This window comes from Leucoraja erinacea, chromosome 4, assembly GCF_028641065.1.
Source record: "Leucoraja erinacea ecotype New England chromosome 4, Leri_hhj_1, whole genome shotgun sequence".
Classification (NCBI taxonomy): Eukaryota; Metazoa; Chordata; class Chondrichthyes; order Rajiformes; family Rajidae; genus Leucoraja; species Leucoraja erinaceus.
In genome coordinates, this window is record NC_073380.1 from 53,603,475 (window position 1) to 53,625,341 (window position 21,867).

Below are 21,867 nucleotides of genomic sequence, written 5' to 3' on the forward strand. Positions count from 1 at the left end.
AACTCAACGGGTCGGGCAGCATCTCTGGAGCAAAGGAATAGATGATGTTTTGGGTCGAGACCCTTCGGACTAAGAATCAGAGGAAAGGGAAACGAGATGTTGATGGTACTTGGGAGAAATGAATGGAATATAAGTAAAAAGTAGCGATAATCATGGAAACATGGAGTCCACAATGTTTCATGAGTAATTACTCAGGATAGGCATTCAGTCGGCTTTTAAAAAAAAAATCAAACCGCGCATGTGCAGATTGTTCACTCTGTAAAAATAAAAACAGTAGCAATTAAATTTGCCCATGGCTTCCTAGTCTCCTTTATTCTTAATTACTGAATGGGTGGGGGGTGAAGGGTGATGGCAGGTGGAAAGATGGTGGGGAAAAACAGGAGTACAGGGAAAAGTTGAATCAGTTGTCAACTTATTGAATGACAACACTTGTTCAAGGGACCAATTGGGGGGAGAGTTCCTTTCACAGCGTGTGGAGAGTCTGTGCCAGGGGTAAAGTTGCGGGGAGGGCATGTGTGTTGAGAAGGAGGGGGTCAGGAATAATGCCAGTAACTCACTCACTGCTGCCACTGCCGCTGCTCTCCGGGCACGAAACCACTGCACTGTAGCCAGGGATAGAAGCAACTCGGGAAGCTGCGACTGGCCGCCGGGACCCGACAGCAGAACTGGCCGTCACTTCTGCCGGTACGTTCACCTCTGACAGTGCTCTCCCTCTGAACACCTCTCACCTGCCACTCGCTCATGTCAGCCGCTTCCTGCAAATCCGTAAATTCCCACAGCCGAGTAACCTCAATCGCGCTGTCAGAATTTAAGGATTTGAGGGACATGAGTGAGGCCAGCGAGCGGCAGAAGAGAAGTTTTTAGACGGAAAACTGCCAGAGGAGAGCGGGGGCTGGCAGAAGGCGCTAAGGTGGCAGCTGGTTCTGCTGTCCGGCTCGGCGGCCGCTCACAGCCACCCGAGCTGCTTCCCAAGGGTTACAAGCGCTGCGGATGAAAGGCACGGATATTATGCCTACCTAAGAGATCGATCTCTTAGATAGGCATAATTCTCCCATGCCTTTACTATTTATATTTAGTTATTGCCATTTTATAATTTGAGTCAGGGTAGGCAGTGCCTACCTTACCTACCCCAGCGGCACGTGCCTGGCTGTGGGATAGGTGACAATGAGTATACAGACAGAGGAACTCAACATAATGACGTAAAACTGGTATGTCAACGAGGATGTGAGAGTGAGGGGATGCAAGGATAACTTGAAGTTAGATAGATCTGTAGAAAGAAAGAACTGCAGATGCTGGTTTATACCAAAGATAGACACAAAGTGCTGGAGCAACTCAGCGGGTCAGGCAACATCTCTGGAGAAAAAGTATGGGTGACGTTTCTGGTCAGAACCCTTCAGGCGTTCTTCTTTTCTGAAGAAAGGTCTCGACCCGAAATACCGCCTATCCTTTTTCTCCAGTGATGCTGTTTGACCTGCTGTGTTACTCCAGCACTTTGGGACTGTTACTATGTTGTACCGCTGACTAGTGTATCAAATTATAATAAACATTTTAATTCTTAATTCTGCCGTGGTGCTCTGCTTTATTTCCAACTGCGATCATTAGATGTGAATTAGATCTGTCAGCGAAAGGGCTTTCATTTAGCACGAGTAAGAATAGAAACTTACAGAATTCTTAAGGGGTTGGACAGGCTAGATGCAGGAAGATTGTTCCCGATGTTGGGGAAGTCCAGAACAAGGGGTCACAGTTTAAGGATAAGGGGAAAAACTTTTAGGACCGAGATGAGAAAAACATTTTCACACAGAGAGTGGTGAATCTGTGGAATTCTCTGGCACAGAAGGTAGTTGAGGCCAGTTCATTGGCTATATTTAAGAGGGACTTAGATGTGGCCCTTATGGCTAAAGGGATCAGGGGGTATGGAGAGAAGGCAGGTACAGGATACTGAGTTGGATGATCAGCCATGATCATATTGAATGGTGCTCTGCACCTATTTTCTATGTTTCTATGTGAGGAACCCACTTTCTCTCAAAAAATCCCTCCCCTGCCACAGTATAAGACGGAAGAGGTGTAGTCTTTCACATTAAATATTAATATATGTATAGGTTTTATTACAGGTAAGCTAGGTTATGTACTTAAAATATGAGACCATATTCTAAGAAAATACCATACTCTGGTATCTAGCATCTCTGGAGAGAAGGAATAGGTCACCCATTCCTTCTCTCCAGAGATGCTTCCTGTCCCGCTGAGTTACTGCAGCATTTTATGTCTATACCTTTGATATAAACCAGCATCTGCAGATCTTTCCTAAATAATCAGGTATCTTTCTGTTTGCTCCACCTGTCACACTTTTGTTTGGCTTGATAGTCTTCATTTATTGCCATAGAATGATACAGCGTGGAAACGGGCCCTTAGGCCCAACTTGTCCATGCTTACCAACCTGCCCCATCTACACTCGTCCCACTTGCCTACGTTTGACCCATGCCCCTCTAAACCTGTCCTATCCATGCACCTGTCTAAATGTTTCTTAAGCGTTGCGATAGTACCTGCCTCTACTACCTCCTCTGGCAGCTCATTCTATACGCCCGCCACCCTCTGTGTGATTAAAAAAAAAGTTATCTCTTGGTCTCCTACGTCTTTCCCCCTCGCCTTAAAATAGTATATTCAGATTTAATTAGATGGCGATCAAACAAAATATTCTCACAGTACCTCAGTACACATGACAATAAGAAACCTAAATCTAAACCAGTTAGTCGAACTAGCGCGTTTGTGCAGGAATGTAGGGAATGGGGAATACAGATGTATAAATCCTTAAAGGGTAGTCATGGCATAGCACAACATGGAAACAGGCCATTCAGCCCAACTCATTGGTGGTACTCTTCTGCAGTAATCCCCATCTCTCTGTGTCCATTGGCTTCCACGTCCAGGCGGTTCAAGGATTCTTGGAGAGGTAATGGTTGGCCACCTCTTTACAGTGTAGATTTGTAAAAAAAGGTCTGGAGAAGGATGCAGTCCTTGTCACAGTTTATCCCGAACAGCTCCATAAGAAAGGAGAGAGGACTCTCATTTACAGGCTGTCCCCAGGGTCACATTTGGAGACGGGCTGTCGGAAGTTCATCAACTCGGCACAGTGGCATAGCGGTAGATTTGCTGCCTTACAGCTCCAGAGATCCTGGTTCGATCCCGACTACTGATGCTCTCTGTACGGCGTTTTTGTATGTTTTGTATGGGTTTTCTCGGGGTGCTCCGGTTTCCTTCTACACTCCAACACTCCAAAGATGTGCAGGTTTGTAGGTTAATTGGCCTCTAAGTTGTAAATGTGTCCCGAGTGTCTAGGTTCGTGTGTGGGATGATCACTGATCAGTACCGTATTGGCAAAGTTTAAATCTGTGAAAGGCGTTCTTTGGACTTCCTGAAACTTGTTGGTCTCCCAGCACAGCGAGACGTCCATCGGGGAATGTTGCTGACTGGCCCATTCCAAACTGCAGCAGTATGTGCTGCGGGACTCATTGAAGCTCTGTGCACCCAACGCCAAGGCTCTGAGGGGGATGACCACAGTCTAGGGTCCTCAGCATGGTTTAGGAACAGCTCCGCCCAAGACTGCAAGAAATTGCAGAGAATTGTGGACACAGCCCAGACCATCACACAAACCAACCTCCCTTCCATTGACTCCACCTCCTCTTCACGCTGTTTTGGCAAGGCCATCAGCATAATCAAGGATGAGTTGCACCCTGGCCGCTCCCACCTCTCTCTTCTCTCCTCTCCCCATAGGCAAAAAGTGCAGCAGTGTGAAAACGCACACCTCCACATTCAGAGACAGTTGCTTCCCAGCTGTTATCAGGCGACTGAACCCTCCTACCAGCAACTAGAGAATGGTGCTGAACTACTATCTACCTCATTGGGGACCTTCAGACTATCTTTGATCAGACTTTACTGGACTTTATCTTACACTAAACATTAGTCTCTTTATCATGTATCCGTACACTGTGGACGGTTCGATTATAATCATGTACAGTCTTTCCGCTGCACGCAACAAAAGCTTTTCACTGTACCTTTGTACACGTGACAATGAACCTAACTAACTAATCAGGGAATGTTGCTGACTGGCCTATTCCAGACTGCAGGTGTACATGCTGAGGGACGCACTGAAGCTTGGTGCAGCCAACGCTAGGTCTAAGGTCCTTCCGCTGCTGGACATTGAGAGCCAGAGTCTGGTGGGGATATAGACACTGGGAATGTAGGAAGAGTTTTTGCACTGTTTCTGTTTTTGTTTAGTTTGGGGATACATCTTGGAAAAAGACCCTTTGGTCTACCGAGTTTGCACCGGCAAATGATCCCCCTACCCTCACACTATCCTACACACTAGTGACAATTTTACCAAAGCCAATTAACCTACAAACCTGTACGTCTTTTGAGTGTGGGTGGTAATCGGGGCACCCGGAGAAAACCTACACTGTCACGGGGATAACGTACAAACTCCTTACAGACAGTACCTGCAGTTGGGATTGGGCCCGGGTCTATGGCACTGTGAGGCAGCAACTCTACCGCTGCGCCACAATGTTTAAATAAAAAATTGAATTGCCTTGGTTATTTCAGGCACTTCTTGGATGCTGTCAGCAGGGGGCAGTGTGCGATGAGAGAACAGTTTATAAAGCATGCGAGAGAGTGCCTGGCATTTGGAAGTGACGCAAATACAGGGAAATTGTCTCGGCTGTATAAGCAACCGTGTGCTTCCAGTTCTGGCAGCAGCACTCGAGGATGGATGTGAAGGGCCTGGAGATGGGTGCAGGTTTACGAGATGGTAGCAGGAAGGAGGGATTTTGGTAGCAAAGACGATTGAGAGGAGATTTGAACGAGGTGGCCTCGGGTTGATAACTGGTTTACAGCATGAATGTAGCTCAACGCTGTTCCTCGATGCCTGTGAACTCTGAGCAGACAGAATCAAACATGGCTTTTGAAAGGAAGACAGACACAAAATGCTGGAGTAACTCAGCAGGTCAGGCAGCATCCCTGGAGAAAAGTATAGGTGAAGTTTTGGGCTGGACCCTTCTTCAGACTGAGAGTCAGTGGAAAGGGAAACGAGAGATATGGATGGTGCTTAGGACAAATGAATTCCTTTTCTCCGGAAATGCTGCCTAACCCGCTGAGTTACTCCAGCTTTTTGTGTCTGTCTGTCTGTGTTTAAACCAACATCTGCAGTTCCTCCCCACACATTTTGAAAGGGCAGAGTACTGGAGTAACTTAAGGTCGGGGCGTATTTGTGGATGGAATGGATAAGTAACCTTTCTGGTCTGGACTCTTTCTCAGAGTCGATAAGCACTCTTGTCCCTTGAATCTTGAGTCTTGATTAATCTTGTTTTATGTAGAAACAAGGAACTGCAGATGCTGATCTACAAAAAATGAACAGTGCAGGAGTACTTCAGCCAATCAGGCAGCATATCTGGAGAACATGGCTATGAGACGATTTGGGTCTGGACCCCTCGGACTAATAGATATGGCGCACAAACTTGCAATGCTCTTGTGCAAAGGCAGTGACACAATTGATCTTGAGCCAGTATAGACTTGATGGACCAAACGGCTTCCTTTCATGTTGTAACAATTGTACGATTTGTGTGTGTTGGACACAATCTTGGCTTTGAGTCACACAGCACAGAAACAGGCCCTTCGGCTCAACCTGCCCATGCCGTCAACATGCATCATCTGTACTAGTCCCAACTGCCTGCGTTTGGCTCGTATCCCTTTAAACCTTCGTATCCGCGAACCTGTCCAAATGCAAAGAGATTTAAAGCCCTGTCCCACTGTACTAGTTCATTCAAGTGCTCTCCTGAGTTTAAAAAAAAAAAAAAAAAAAATCAAGCTCGTGGTAAGCACGTAGAATGAACGTAGCGGGTACTTCAGAGCTCGGGGCGTCTCTTAGTGGCTCGTAATGCTAACGGCAGGTACTCGGGAAGACACGCTAATGGCAGGTAAGCTCAGGAAGACTCGTGAAGATTTTTCAACATGTCGAAAAATATCCACGAGAGCCCAGAGTACTTACGAGCGTCCGTTACCGTAAATCTCAGAGTTCGAATCAGGGCAAACTCGGGGAGATTTCTTGAATGAACTCATACAGTGGGACAGGGCTCTTAGTCCGTCATCTCTCTGTCCGGATTCTGCGATACCCTAGCCACAGGACTATAGGAGTAACTTCACCACAAGGGCTACGGTTATTCAAGAAGGCAAGGTCTGAAGAATGGCCATGACCTGAAAAGTCACTTATCTATATGTTCTCCAGAGATGCTGCCTGACCCGCTGAGTTACTCTAGCACTTTGTGTCTATCTTTTGTTCAAAAAGGCAGCTCACAGCTAACTTCTCAAAAACAATTTGAGTGGGCAAGTAATGCTGCCCTTGCATTCTCCACCCAGAACTGGGTTGGAGTTTTTATTTTGCAGCTTGTGGATTTATTAAGGGAATAAAAAGTGTCATGAAACAGCTGAGCAATTGTGTCGGATTCTAATTATTCTCTCCATGTTATGAAGTCGCAGCCTGTGACTGGAGCCATTGCAACAAAATCCCCGTCAATAGTAGCGGCAAAACAATCAACGCCTGTAAATCATTTGGCTGCCGTGCGAGTTGTACAAACCAGTGCTGCACCGGTAAGATTATATAACCAATGTCTCGATTGATTGATATAAAACCAAAGTTTTGAATGATTAATTGATCATTTGCTTGGGGCATGGGTGGTGGGTGACGGTGTAACAGTCTGGGACACTTCCTTTTGCCACTGTGTGTTGGTCATTTATGCTTGCCTTTTGCAAAGCATGCCACATTTTCTATATTTAGTTTTGTGTAGAGATGCAGCATAGCCCCCTCATCCCAAGGGGACCAAATCTGGGCTTCCTCTGCAACCCTTTCCAAAGCCTCCACATCCTTCCTGCAATGGGGTGACCTGTACCACAAGCGATGCTCCAACTTGTTCAATCCTGGGGGTCTGTGACATGACATGCCACCTAAAAGGTGGACCGTTTGAGGAAGAAACAAGGATTGAGGCCAAATTCAGATCGGCCGTGTGGTTCAGCAGCTAGTGTGGCTGATCCTTGCTTTTGAGTTCCTGTATAAACTGGGGTGACAGTCGTGCAGCGGGTAGAGCTGATGCTTCATAGTGCCTGAGACCTGGGATCGATACTGACTGGGATCGGGTGCTCGCTGTCTGTGGAGTTTGCACGTTCTCCCTGTTACCGTGTGGGTTTCCTCCCATGCCCCAAAGGCGTACGGGTTTGTAGGTTCATTGACCCTCTGTAAATGGCCTCTCAGTGTGTAGGGAGTGGATGAGAATGTGGGATAACATAGAACTAGTATGAATGGGTGACTGATGGACAGCATGGAGTTGGTGGGCCGAAGGGCCTGTTTCCATGCTGTTTCTTGAAACGAAAACAATTTTCTGTCAGACCTCCTATTGCAGTGTGCTCAAGTCCATTGGAGTACGTTCAGTTCTGATTTTGGCACAAATGAGAAGGCACTAGGTGGGAGACAAGCTATCCTCATGGGTATGGAGTTGACAGGCACAGAACACAGATACAAGATGTTCTTCGATATTTGGGGACACTGCCAGTAAATATTTGAGGCTCTGAAGTGTAGGGGGCCGCGTAACCATATATTGGCGGGGCACAGCAGTAGAGTTGCTGCCTTACAGCGCCAGAGACCCGGGTTTGATCCTGACCACGGGTGCTGTCTGTACGGAGTTTTGTACATTCTCACTGTGACCGTGTGGGTTTTCTCCGGGTGCCCCGGTTTTCTCCCACACTCCAAAGACATGCGAGTTTGTAAACTAGTTGGCCTCTGTAAATTGCCCCTAATGTGTGGGGAGCACATAAGCAAGTGGGATAACATAGAGCTAGTGTGAACGGGTGATCGATGGTGACCCACTTACTCCAGTTACTTGTGCTCACTAAATAGTTTTCTTGAATACACAAAGATGACACAAAGGCTTGCAATTATTCTGTGGACAGAACATAGAACAACCCCTTTGGCCCATAGTGTCAGTGCTGAACATGATGCCAAGTTAAACTAAATGACACTGACAAGGCTTGTTACATTGAATGCTGGGGCGTATTGTATTGATGTTCATTTGCTATGATCATTGGGGTCTGTTACACACTGGTGGGGGAATCCAAGACTGAGTAGTCTGTGAGCGCTTTTTGTCCTTGTGCTCATCTTGCTTTCTGGCCCCTTTTGTAGGAAACGTTGGAAAATGTGAAGAAATGCAAGAACTTTCTTGCAACGTTAATTAAACTTGCTTCCAGTGGGTCCCAGTCAATGGAGATGTCCAACAATGTGAAACTTTTGGTGCAGCAACTACTGGTAAGAAATATTCCCTTAAATATTTTTCCCTTTCAAAATGTTGTGTTTAGTTTATTTTAATGCGTACCGAGGTACAGTGAAAAGCGTTATTTCATCTGCTAACCAGTCAGCTAAAAGACGCAAGGTGATTACAATCGAGCCGTCTACAGGGTACCGATACAGGATAAAGGGAATAATGTTCAGTGCACGATAAAGTCCAGTCCAGTCCAATCAAAGATAGACTGAAGGCCTCCAATGAGGTAGGTAGTAGCTCAGGATCGCACTGTAGTTGTGGTCAGATGGTTCAGACACCCGATAACAGTTGGGAAGAAACGGTCCCTGAATCTGGTGGTGTGCGTTTTCACACATCTGTGCCTTTTCCCTGATGGGAGACGAGAAGAGGGAGTGGCCGTGGTGAGACTGGTCCTTGATTAAAAGCCTCACCCCGTCCACTCCCTCTTCGCCCCTCTCCCAGGGTAATTTCATTTGAATTGGGCTGCAAGAGGGCAGTCATTTCTCTCGTCATTGTGTGACCTTTAATTTGCCACGTCCAAACCTCAAAGGCTGTAGTTTTGAGGTGATGCGGAGAAAGATAAGGGGGCGCAGCGGTGGAGTTGTTACCTTGCACTGCCGGAAACCTGGGCTCAATCCTGACTACCATTGCTGGATGTCCAGAGTTTGTATAGGAAGAAACTGTAGATGCTCCTTTACGCCTAAGATGGACACAAAATGCTTGAGTAACTCAGCGGGTCAGGCAGCATCTCTGGAGAAAAAGGATGGGTGACGTTTCGGATCGGAATCGTTTTCCAGTTTGTATTTTCTCCCTGTGACCATGTGGGTTTTACCTGGGTGCTCTGCTTTCCTCTCGCCTCCCAAAGACATGCAGATTTGTAGGTTAATTGGCGTCTGTAAATTGTCCCTAGTGTGTAGAGTAGTGCTAGTGTACCAGGATTGCTGGTTGGCCCAGACTTGGTGGGCCGAAGGGCCTGTTTTCATGCTGTGTCTCTAAGCTAAACTAAACTGAAGTTGAGGAATAGTTTTCAAAATTGGCCAGGGTTTTAGAAACATAGAAACAGGTGCAGGAGTAGGCCATTCAGCCCTTTGAGCCTGCACCGCCATTCAATATGATCATGGCTGATCATCCAACTCGGTATCCTGTACCTGCCTTCTCTCCATACCCCCTGATCCCTTTAGCCACAAGGGCCACATCTAACTCCCTCTTAAATATAGCCAATTAACTGGCCTCAACTACCTTCTGTGGCAGAGAATTCCACCGATTCACCACTCTGTGTGAAAAATGTTTTTCTCATTTCGGTCCTAAAAGATTTCCCCTTATCCTTAAACTGTGACCCCTTGTTCTGGACTTCCCCAACAACGAGAATAATCTTCCTGCATGTAGCATGTCCAACCCCTTAATGTTGTAAGTTTCTATAGATTCCCCCTCAATCTTCTAATTTTCTGCTAATTCTTCTAATTTTGGTGCTGTTAAGGTGATTGAGGCTGAAATTTGCTTCATAACAAGTCTCTGGATGAACACATGATGGACTGTAACCCAGAGGGTCGTGGGCTGAGAGCTGGGAAGTGGGACTTGGGTGTATGGATCACACAGCATAGGTGTGGATGAAATATGTTTAATAGTCTCCATCTTTGACCTAAATTTCTGATGTCCTCTGTTCCTCGATTCCCCAACTTTGGGCAAGAGTGTGCATCTACCTAATCTATTCCTCTCATGATTTTATACACCTCTACAAGACCTCCAGAGATGCTGCCTGGCTCGTTCAGTTGCTCCAGCACTTCGTGTATCGTTGGCTTCGGGTCATTCTGTGATTACATTGTGCAGGAAAGATCTGCAGATGCTGGTTTAATTCGAAGATAGACACAAAATGCTGGAATAACTCAGCGGGACAAGCAACATCTCTGTAGAGAAGGAATGGGTGATGTTTTGGGTCGAGGCCAGAGTTTGAAGATGGGGCCAAGGACCCGAAACTTCACCCATTCCTCTCCAGAGATGCTGCCTGTCCCGCTGAGTTACTCCAGCATCTGTGACCACATTGCCCTATTAATTCCAGTCTTGAAATGTGCTTTGTTTTCCATCAGGATGGGAAGTTGGAAGCGGAGGAATTCACAAGCCAGCTGTACCAAGAGCTCAAGTCTTCCCCACAGCCTTACCTTGTGCCTTTTCTCAAGGTAACCACTTTGTGACATTGCTTATAGCCATTAGTGTGTACCTGTCTGAAGAATCCTTGCTTATTGAATGCTTGTGTTTTTTTATATATGAAAAATACAGAATGGGAAAGGGCCCTTCGGCCCACTGTGTCCATACTGTCCATTGACCACCCGTTCTCACTGATTCTGTGTTATTCCAATGTCATACACATTGGGGGCTTTCTGTCACCACCTTGTAGTTTTCAAGTATCAAGTTCTTAAAATTGTTGAGTCTTATATTGACCTTAAAAGTTGCCCGCAAGACTCCTTCACACATGTGCGGCACAGTGGCACAGTGGTAGAATTGCAGCCTTACAGCGTCAGATATCCAAGTTCGATTTTGACAACAGATGCTGTCTGCAGGGAGTTTGTACTTTCTCCCCATGACCTGCGTGGGTTTTCTCCGAAATCTTCATTTTCCTCCCACATGCCAAAGACATACAAGTTTATAGGTTAATTGGCTTGGTATAAATGTAAATTGTTCCTACTGTGTGTAGGATAGTGTTAATGTGTGGGGATCGCTGGTTGGTGCGGAATCGGTGGGCCGAAGGGCCTGTTTCATTTTCTAGCTCTAAACCAAACTAAATTCCAAAGCTGAAAATTGATTAATTAAAGTTGATGTATCCACTTAGTCCGTGGAGCACATTATCTTGTGGCTGTTGCAAAGCTCGTAGTTTCATTTTCTCTCTAGTTAATTGGCAAGGTATCAATGTTAATATAATTACATACGTAAAAAGGCCTCTAGCTTCTTTATTCATGCACTGGTTGTGGCCATCTCGCAAGACCAGTGATCACTGCCCATCCTGAATTGCCTTGGCAGCAGCTCACTGCTGCCACCTTCTGAACTGTTGGGACTTGTCGGCGAGTTGCACCCTGGCCACTCCTTCTCCCTTCTACCCTCGGGCACGAGGTTCAGAACGTGTGAAAACAGACACCTCCAGATTTCAGGACAGTTATCAGGCAACTGAACCATCTGATCATCACCTAGAGTTGTCCTGAGCTGCTATCTACTCCATTGGATTAACTTTAATCGGACTTTACTGGACTTTATCTTGCACTAAATGTTTTTCCCTTTATCCAGTACCTGAACACTGGCTCAATTGTAATCATATATGGTCCGCTGACTGGTGACAGGATAGCACACAACAAAAAAGCTTTTCACTGTACCTATGTACAGGTGACAATAAACTAAACTAACTAAATGTGTCCGTGAAAGTGGGAGGTTGTCAGAACTTTCATCTGGTTCACTTTTGGGCATTGGCGAAGGAAATCTTCTGACATTTTATTCTTTTATTCCATACGTATTTAATAAATGGAGTTTAAATTCCCCAATTGTATTGGAGGTTATTGGATCGTGTATACCGATCATATATTTCTATAAATCCAGGCCTCAATGGGGCGGCATAGTGGTGCAAGGTAGAGCTGCTTCCTCACTGCGCTAACAACCCTGGTTCAATCCTGACCTAGGATGCTGTCTGCGTGGAGTTTGCATGTTCTCCCTGTGACTTTGTCGGTTTCCTCCGGGTGCCCCGGTTTCCTCCACATCCCGCATAACCTACATTTGGAGGTTAATTGGCCCTCTGTAAATTGCTCCTGGTGCGTAGGGAGTGGATGAGAAAGTGGGATAACAGAACAACACTAGTGTGTACGGGTGATCGATGGTTGGCGTAGGCTTGTGGGCCAGAGACATCCACACAGACAGCTCCCAAGGTTAGGATCGAAGCCCGGTCTCTGACTCTACCAGCTGTTCTGCCCCAAGGTGATGTACAACTGTTATGCAACTTGATCTCAATAAAGAATGATGTCTCATGGAAACTTTTTTTGCCTTGCAGCGAAGTTTACCTGCCTTACGGAAGCAGACGCCAAACCCGCAGGCCTTCATTCAGCAGTGCCTACAAAAACCTGCCACTCCAGCTACTGCACTTGCGGCTGCCTCTGGAGTAGCCAAGCCGCCTAACCCAGGGCAGGTCACACAGGCGGTCACAGTGACTAGTGCTGCACAGCAGGCAACGCCTCTGCAGGCCAAGGCACAGATGGTACGTACTACCCCCTCCACCATTGCACAGAACTGACTGCTCGTGGAAGTGTAGGAAAGGGGATTTAGAGATCATTGCAATCAAATTCAATGGTTCTTTGGTGTTTTATTATCACATGTGCCAAGGTACAGTGAATTTCCTTTTGTTTGCACATAGAGTTTAGTTTATTGTCACGTGGTACATAAGAGGTACAGTGAAATATTTTGCTGCGTGCTAGTTAGTCAGCGGAAAGATTATACATAATTGCAGTTAGGCCGTCCACAGTGTATGGATACAGGATCAAGGGAATAACGTTTAGTGCCAGGTAAAGTCCGATCAAAGATAGTCCGAGGGTCTCCAGTGAAGTAGGTGGTGGCTCGGGATCGCTCTCTGGTTTGTGATGGGATAATTCAGTTGCCTGATAACAGCTGGGAAGCAACTGTCCCTGAATCTGGAAGTGTGCTTATTGCCATACACAAGTACAATCCCTGGTTACGTACAGAATGCATGCATAGAAAAAGCCCGTTGAACCCATATGCAAGTCACCAGGTTTTGACGCATTTTTTCAAAGTCCCAGCTTCAGCTGTGCCATAAAAGCAGCTGGCAACTCCGTCCGGATCATCCAGCGAACTGTCGTCCCTCTCCTTACCCGGCCCCCTTCAGCCTTTATGCCCCGGGGGCACCTAGACCCGCAGCCAACCTTGACGGCGCGGAACGCAAGACCCCTGACTCTTACAGGCCCTTTGTCCGGCGTCTGCTGCCGTCGCCAACTCCCTCCTCCCTCCCCCTCTCCGGTTCCTAGTCCTCGGGGACGAGCGGGGTGGAGATCGGCTGCTTCCCTCTACAGGTGGTTCCCAGTACCATGCTGGGCGAGCCGAGACAGGCTTGCAGCCGGGGTATGGCTGTGGCCCATCAGCGGCTGATTAACGTGACTAAAGTTTCATACCTTTCAAGGCAGTTGACTGAAGAAGCAGGGAGTTGGAAATGTTCTGTTGCATTGGTGCAAAATTGCAGCACGATCTTGATCGGTTGGGCATGAACGGGGCATGTGACAATAAAACGCTCTTAACATGACTTGTATCGAAGGCAGAGTTTGCAACATGCTTTTGGACCCAGCACACTAATGCAATTATAAAGAAAGCACATCAACGCCTCTACCTCCTGAGAATAGATAATTCATGCAGGAGTAGGCCGTTCAATGTGATCATGGCTGATCATCCACAATCAGTACCCCGTTCCTGCCTTCACCCCATATCCCCTGACTATCTTTAAGAGCCCTATCAAGCTCTCTCGTGAAAATATCCAGAGAACTGGACTCCACTGCCCTCTGAGGCAGAGAATTCCACAGACTCACCGCTCTCTGTGTGAAGAAGATGACGGAGATTGGGTATGTCAAAGTGGATTCTCTTAAACTTCTACAGGTGCACAGTAGAGAGCATATTGACTGGTGGCATCATAGCCTGGTTCGGCAACTTGAACGTCCAGGAGTGGAAAAGACTGCAGAAAGTTTTGAAAGCTGCCCAGTCCATCACCGGCTCTGACCTCCCCACCATCGAAGGGATTAATCGGAGTCACTGCCTCAAAGGCAGCCAACATCATCAGAGAGCTACATCATCCTGGCCACACACTCATTTCACCCCTGCCATTGAGAAGAAGGTACAGGAGCCTGAAAACTAACGTCCAGGTTCAGGAACTGCTTCTTCCCTACACTAGGCTATTAAACACTACAACCTCATATAAGCTCTGAACTACATTTTATTATTATTACTATTGCACTATTGGTGTTTGTTTTTTGAGTATGTGTGTATGTGTATAGATATATACACACTGAACTTTTATTTCCTCTTGTTTATCATATACTACGTTTACATATTCTGTTGTGCTGCAGCAAGTAAGAATGTCATTGTTCTATCTGGGACGTATGACAATAAAACTCTTGGCTCTTGTCCTCTCTGATCTACCCGGCCTTTAGTCATGATTCAATTCCTTTGCAGGTAGTTCAGCAGGCTGGAGTACCTGGCAAAACCCAAGTAAACCTCCTGCAACAGACACAAAGACCTCCGAACCACATCACCATGCCTGCAGCGCAAATCCATGTCAAAATGGTCCAAGCAGGTAAGGAGATGTCTGTAATCCATTCGGCAATATTTTACCATACAAGTTGTGTGTGTGTGTGTATATATATGTGTGTGTGTGTGTATATATATATATAATATATACACACACATATATATATATATATACACACACATATATATATATATGTGTATGTGGGTGTGTATATATATATATATAGTGTCATAGAGCAAGTTTAGTTTCAAGATACAGCGCGGAAACGGGTCCTTTCGACCCACCTGGTCCGCGCTGACCAGCGATCCCAGCACATTAACACTATCCTATACCCACGAGGGACAATTTTTTGCATTTACCAAGCCCATTAACCTTCAAGCCTGTACGTCTTTGGAGTGTGGGAGAAAACCGAAGATCTCAGAGAAAACCCATGCAGGTCACGGGGAGAACGTGCAAACTCCGTACAGACAGGAATCGAACCCGGGTCTCCGGTGCTGCATTCGCGGTAGGGCAGCAACTCTACCGCTGTGCTGCCATGTAGACATTTCGAACCTTGCTTTAGAGATGCATTGGAAAAAAGGCCCTTTGGCCCACCGAGTCCGAACCAATCAGTGATCATCCCGTACACTAGCACTATCCGACACTCTAGGGGCAGTTACCATTTTTTATAAAAGGCATTTAACCTACAAACCTGGTCTCCTTTGGATGTGGGTAGAAACAGGAGTACCCGGAATAAACCCACGTGTTCAGTTTCTGTTTAGTTTATTATCACGTGCACCAATTACAGTGAAAAACTTTATGGGGACGGGGAGAAACTGCAAACTCCACTCAGATAACACCCCTAGTAGTTGGGGTCGAACCCAGGTCTCTGCCACTGTCAGGCAACAACTCCCCATGCCGCCCCCTAACGTGACGAGGAAATTGGGAGAGAAGTCGTGGCGTGTGAAGAAAGGTCTCAACCCAAAATGTCACCTATGCATGTTCGCCAGAGATGCTGCCTGACCCGCTGAGCTACTTCAGCATTCTGTGTGTTATGTTGAGTTACTTCAGCACTTTGTCAAACCCCGTGTCTCTGGCACTGACAGAGCAGCTTCTAACGTGGCGCCACTGTGCTGGAGAGGAATGGGAACTCCTTAAATATTCTGTTTTTTAAACCTTTCCCCTTTCCCCTTGACCAATTTACTTTTATTTTCCAGGTACATGGTTCTATCTTTAGTATCCAGCTTTATATCCAATTATAATTTGAAAAATAATTATGGGGGTCCTTGTGGAGATAATTGCATTGTTTTTTCTACATTACCAGTTAGGCTACCGGGGTGAAAGGCCTGGATAGAGTGGATGTTTTCACTGGAGGGAGAGTTGGAGCAGAGGGCACAGCCTCAGAATAAAAGAACTTACCTTCAGAAAGGAAACAGTGAGGGATTTCTTTAGTCAGAGGATGGTGAATCTGTGGAATTTATTGCCACAGACAGAGCTGTGGAGGCCGTCATTGGGTATTTTTAAGACGAAGATTGCCAGATTCTTGATTACTAACGGTGTCCAGGGTAATGAGGAGAAGGAGTTGAGAGTGAAAGGGTACATTCGATAGGCCAAATGGCCTAAAGCTGCTCCGATGACTTCTGAATGTTATCCATGAACTGCTATTTGGCTCTGATGTGATTTGGGGTTGAATGGCATACGTTGCTTTCTGCATTCAGGTGCTGTGACTTCAGTGGTGAAAGTACCAGCCGTACAAGCAAGTGGGAGCTCAAGCGTTCTCGTGCGTGCCTCGACTGAGGAAAAATTGAAAAAGGAAGGAGGAGGAGGAGGTGCATCTTTCAGGTAAGAGCCATGAAAACGATCTGAATTTAGAGATCAGGAACTGCAGGTGCTGGTTTACGGTTTGCCTGTTGAAGGACTGCAAACCAAAAGTTGTACAGCAATCAAGAGCCCCTAAAAGACTGTATTTTGCTTGGCCACTGCATTTACAAAGTGCCTGAACGGGTCAGGCGGTATCCATGGAGAGAAATGAATACACTGCATTTTGGATTGGGACAGGTGGAGCCGAGGAGATAAAGTTGGTAAAGTGAAACAAGGTGGAGTGCAGGACAGAAAGTGTCAAATGATAGGTGGAGATAGACGCAAAGTGCTGGAGTAACTCAATGGGTTGAGATGATATCCGGACATGGTCATAGAAACATAGAAAATAGGTGCAGGCCCTTCGAGCCAGCACCGCCATTCATTGTGGTCATGGCTGATCGTCCCCTATCAATAAACCGTGCCTGCCTTCTCCCCATATCCCTTGACTCCACTAGCCCCTAGAGCTCTATCTAACTCTCTTAAATGCATCCAGCGACTTGGCCTCCACTGCCCTCTGTGACAGGGAATTCCATAAATTTACAATTCTCTGGGTGAAAAAGTTTTTTCTCACCTCAGTCTTAAATGACCTCCCCTTTATTCTAAGACTGTGGCCCCTGGTTCTGGACTCGCCCAACATTGGGAACATTTTTTCTGCATCTAGCTTGTCCAGTCCTTTTATGATTTTATATGTTTCTATAAGATCGCCCCTCATCCTTCTAAACTCCAGTATAAGGCGTTTAGAAGGAGGTCATAAGGAATACAATAAAATTAGGCCATTCAACTCTACTCCGCCATTCAATCATGGCTGATCTCTCTCTCTCCCTCCTAACCCCATCCTCCTGCCTTCTCTCCATAACCTCTGACATCTGATACCTGTGCGAAAAAGGATGGGTAACGTTTTGAGTCGGAACCCTTCTTCAGATCCTCAGTGATAGGTGGATACAGGTGAGGATGGGTGATTACTTAGCAAAAGGGTGGAGATAGTCACAAAGGCAAGAGGTGAAAGGGAAACAAAAGGGCATCGTAAGGAAGAGGGGAATGTAAAGCTGGAGAAAGGACAATGAGTAGACGGAGGAGGAGGATGGGTGGGAAAGAGGGGGATAATAGGGAAAATGGGGCTCGAAGCTGAGACATGGGAGATGACTGGAAGAAAGAGGGGAAAGGAACGAGGCGACAGGATAGTGGGAGAAAGGTATGTTCATTGTACAGTAGACGTGTTATGGTAATTAAGATTCCAAAGGGTCCCGACTTGAAACATCCATGTACTCCAGAGATGCTGCCTGGCCCACTGAGTTACTCCAGCACTCTGTCCTCCTTTGTTATCATAAATAACTTGTGTTCCCTGTCTGGGTAACGCGGTTCCAGGTCTGGGTAGTTTGTGACCTGGAGGGAGAATTGAGAATGAGCGTAATTCAGTATTGTGAGCCCTGACCCTCAGGAGATCATCAGTTACACGGGTTAATCGTCAATAGTTCTAGATCTACGTTATCCCACTTTCTCATCCGCTCCCTGTACACCGTATAATTTAGAGGGCCAATGAATCTACAAACCCACTCGTCTTTGGGATGCGGAGAGAAACCAGAGCACCCGGAGGAAACTCACGCGGTCACAGAGAACGTTCAAACTCCACACAGATTGAGCTTGGGTCTCTGGCACTGTGAGGTAGAGGCGCTGACTGAAGAAGGGTCTCGGCCCAAAACGGCATCTATTCTTTTTCTCCAGAGATGCTGCCTGATCCGCTGAGTTACTCCAACATTGTGAAAATGACTGATTTAATTGCCAGATTTTGACTATACATTTATGAAATTCAACAAGATTTAAACTGGTGAGTCCACAGTGCTCCCTCCTGTGCCACATACATTCTAACCCATTGTACAAACGGGACACTGCAGTACTGTTTCATATTTAGAATGAGGGGTGATCTTATGGAGGTGTATAAGTATCAAGTATATCTTTATTGTCGTTTTCCTGAGTACTCACATACCCAGAGAAAACAAAAAAACTTTGCTCAACCAGTGTCCATTCAGTGTGCAGTAAAAAATAAATAGAAATAAAAATACATGTATCATCATGAACAAATTAAACGCTCTACTCTCTACTAAACATCAACAGGCGGTCCGATCGGCAGCGGCACGACAATGGCTCTGCTGCAGTGTGTCCAGGTTGGCGGTTGGTGCGCGATACTTTGGCAGGGGGCAAAGTCCGTTTATCAGTCTTCTAGCCTGCGGGAAGAAGCTGAGGAGCATCCTGCTGGTTTTGCAGCTAATGCTCCTGTACCTCTTCCCAGACAGCAGGATGGAGAATATGTGATGCGATGGGTGGTAGGGGTCTTTGATGATGGAGATAAGATCATGAAGGCAATATGCAGAGCCTCATTCCCTGGGTGAGGGCCTGTCTTCATGCTGAATCTCTAAAACTAAAATGTGCCTAAAGTCTATCCAAATGCCACTATTGTATCTGCCTTCTCCACCATACCTGGCAGCACATTCCAGTGACCCACCACACTCTTTGTAAAAGCCTGCCCCACAAATCTCCGTTAAACATTGCTCTTCTCACGGACGTTATGCCCTCTAATATTTGATATTTCTATTCTGGGAAATAAGGTAGACAGTCGGAACCCCTGACTGTAGACATCAAACACTGCAGACGCTATAATCTGATAAACTGCTCCCCTGGCAAGTGTCTTGACCGAAACGTTGACTGTTCATTTCTCTCTACAGATGCTGGCTGGCCCACTTATGTCCTTTTAGCAGTTTTTTAAATTTTTGTCTCCAGATTCCAGCTTCGGCAGACTTTCATGTTTCCACTTTAATGCTCAATTGCAAAATCTCTTCCAAGTATGGCCGCTTTGAAGAAGTCCTGACCTCGTGGTGGTCTGTGAGACCCTCTCACTGCTTCCCCTCATTCCCCCCATGATTTCTACTGCTCTTCGAGCACGTCATGACCCAGACTTGCTAGTTTAGTTTAGAGTTACAGTGTGGAAACAGACCCATCGGCCCACCAGGTACACACCAGCCAGCAAGTACCCATACGCTAGTTCTATCCTACACTCTTGGGATATCTGGCCGAAGCCAATTAACCTACAAACCTGCACATCTTTGGCGTGTGGGAGGAAACCGGAGCACCTGGGGAAACCCAGGCGTTCATCGGAAAAACATACAAGTTTCGTACAGACAGCACCCGCCGTCAGGTTCATCCAGTTTCTCTGGTGCTGTAAGGCAACAACTCTACCACTGTGCCGCTCCGAAGCTAATCAAATCTAGTTTGCAAGATGCTCTGCAACAATTACAGAGCTCTAAAGAGCACGGATAAATAGTTCACCATTTCAAGCGCAAATATCTCGAGGTTGAATCCCGTTTTAATAGAGCGCTCAATTGTCTCAAATGTTAAGGTCACTGAGTCATAGAGCACAGAAATAGGCCCTTCTATCTAACCAAAGCATGTTGACCAACATGCCCCATCTATGCTTGTCTCACCATATCCCTCTAAACATTTCCTATCCATATACCCATCCAAATGACTTTTAAATGTTGCTATAGTACCTGCCTCGACTACCTCGTCTGGCGGGTCGTTCCATATGACCAAAATCCTTTGTGGCTGTTGTAATTTGTTCCCCAGTGTGTAGGTGAGTTCATTTCTAGGAGCAGAGTTAGGCCATTCCGCCCATCAAGTCTATTTTGCCATTCAATCATGGCTGATCTTTCTTTCCCTCTCAAACTCATTCTCCTGCCTTCTCCCCGTAACCCCTGACACATTTACTAACAAAAAATCTGTCAATCTGTCTTAAACGTATCCATTGACTTGACCTCCAAAGCTGTGCAATAAATTCCACAGATTCACCCCCCACCTCCCCCTGACTAAATAAATTCCTCCTCATCTGCTTTCTAAAGGAATGTCTTTCTAAAGGAATGAGGCTTTGGCCTCTGGTCCTAGACTACCCCACTGGTGGAAATATCCTCCTCACATCTGCTCTATCCAAGCCTTTCACTAACCAGTATTTTTCATTGAGGTCCCCCCTCATCTTTCTAAACTCCAGCGAGTACAGGCCCAGTGTGGTCAAACACTCTTCATATGTTAGGGGACGGGGGAGCTGCTGAGAATGTTGGGGAGTATAACATGAGGTCAATGTAGGATTGGTGTAGATGCTTGTGATGCACTCAGTGGGCTACAGGGCCTGTTTCCATATTGTGATTTTCTATATTCATACTGAATACTGAAGTACTGTTCTACAGTATTTCATTGATCACAAACCTCGTCCAATCTTGCTCTAATGTGACATCACAAAGTAAAGCATTTTTCAAAGCGCTCAGTAACTGAACCATGAATTATCTGACAGGAGAATTCTTAAATGGCATGGCTACTGATATTTAATCCTTTACACGCCTAATAATCTAGGTTAGAAGTATGTTTTGTGTTTGATTGTGCGTAGCTTGATGGTAGTCACAGTTCTAGTCTTCCAAGTGACCTCCAGAAAAGGCTACTGATCGCACAAACTCATTGGGTGGATGCACAGAGTCTTTTACCCAGGGCAGGGGAATCAAGAACAAGAAGACATGTTTTTAAGGTGAGTGGGGGGGAAAAGATTTAAGGGCCTGTCCCACTTGGCCATTTTTTTTCGGCGACTGTCGGCATCATTGACCGAAAAATTTGCGGTGTGATACGCCGGTGACATGGCGTGATGACGTATGACGCGAGGTTTTTTCAAGTGTCGCAACATTTTTTCTGTTGCTGCTGGATTTTGAAATGTTCAAAATCCTTTGGCGACCCTGATATGATGCCGGCAGTCGCCAAAAAAAATCGCCAAGTGGGACAGGCCCTTTAATATGAACCTGAAGTGCACGATTTTCACACAGAGGGGGACAGGTCGATGGAATGAGTGGGCAGAGGAGGTAGTTGAGGCAGGTACATTAACAGCATTTAAAAGACACTAGGACAGGTACATGGATAGGAAAGATTTTGAGGGATATGGACCAAATGGGGCCTCATGGATGAGTTGGGCAAAGGGTCTGTTTCCGTGCTGTATTACTAAAAGATGGCTGTAACTTATTGAAAACTTTGCATTACATTTGTGGAAACACTTGAAGTACAGGGGTAATTCTATTTAGCTTTGGGGTTGTGGGTGTAGACTTTAGATTTTTAGTGTGGAAACAGGCCCTTTGGCTCGCTAAGTCTGTACTGCCCAGCAATCTATATCTTTTGTGCCAGTAGGTTACTGAGAATTGAGCACGAAAATTGGGTGTTTAACATCATATAAATAGAATTCATCGGTACCTTGTCACAGTTCTTTTGGAAGATTTGTGGTTAGATTTGAGTTTTTCCCCATATCAGTCATGAGTGATTGCCATTGGTGTTTGTCAATGGACTATTCTTTGGGTGGCGGTGGTGTAGCTTGTATAACCATATAACCATATAACAATTACAGCA

The 21,867-nt window shown here is 46.1% G+C and overlaps 1 protein-coding gene across 1 annotated transcript in view; it reads left to right on the top strand.

The window, feature by feature from the left end:
- LOC129696418 (transcription initiation factor TFIID subunit 4-like) overlaps positions 1–21,867 on the top strand; it is an 81,439-nt gene that overhangs the window by 9,380 nt on the left and 50,192 nt on the right. The window contains exons 4-9 of the mRNA XM_055634294.1: positions 6,514–6,630; positions 8,213–8,335; positions 10,412–10,501; positions 12,352–12,555; positions 14,529–14,649; positions 16,302–16,425. Of these exons, the coding sequence (XP_055490269.1) occupies positions 6,514–6,630; positions 8,213–8,335; positions 10,412–10,501; positions 12,352–12,555; positions 14,529–14,649; positions 16,302–16,425 (779 nt within the window). The remainder of the gene's footprint in view (positions 1–6,513; positions 6,631–8,212; positions 8,336–10,411; positions 10,502–12,351; positions 12,556–14,528; positions 14,650–16,301; positions 16,426–21,867) is intronic.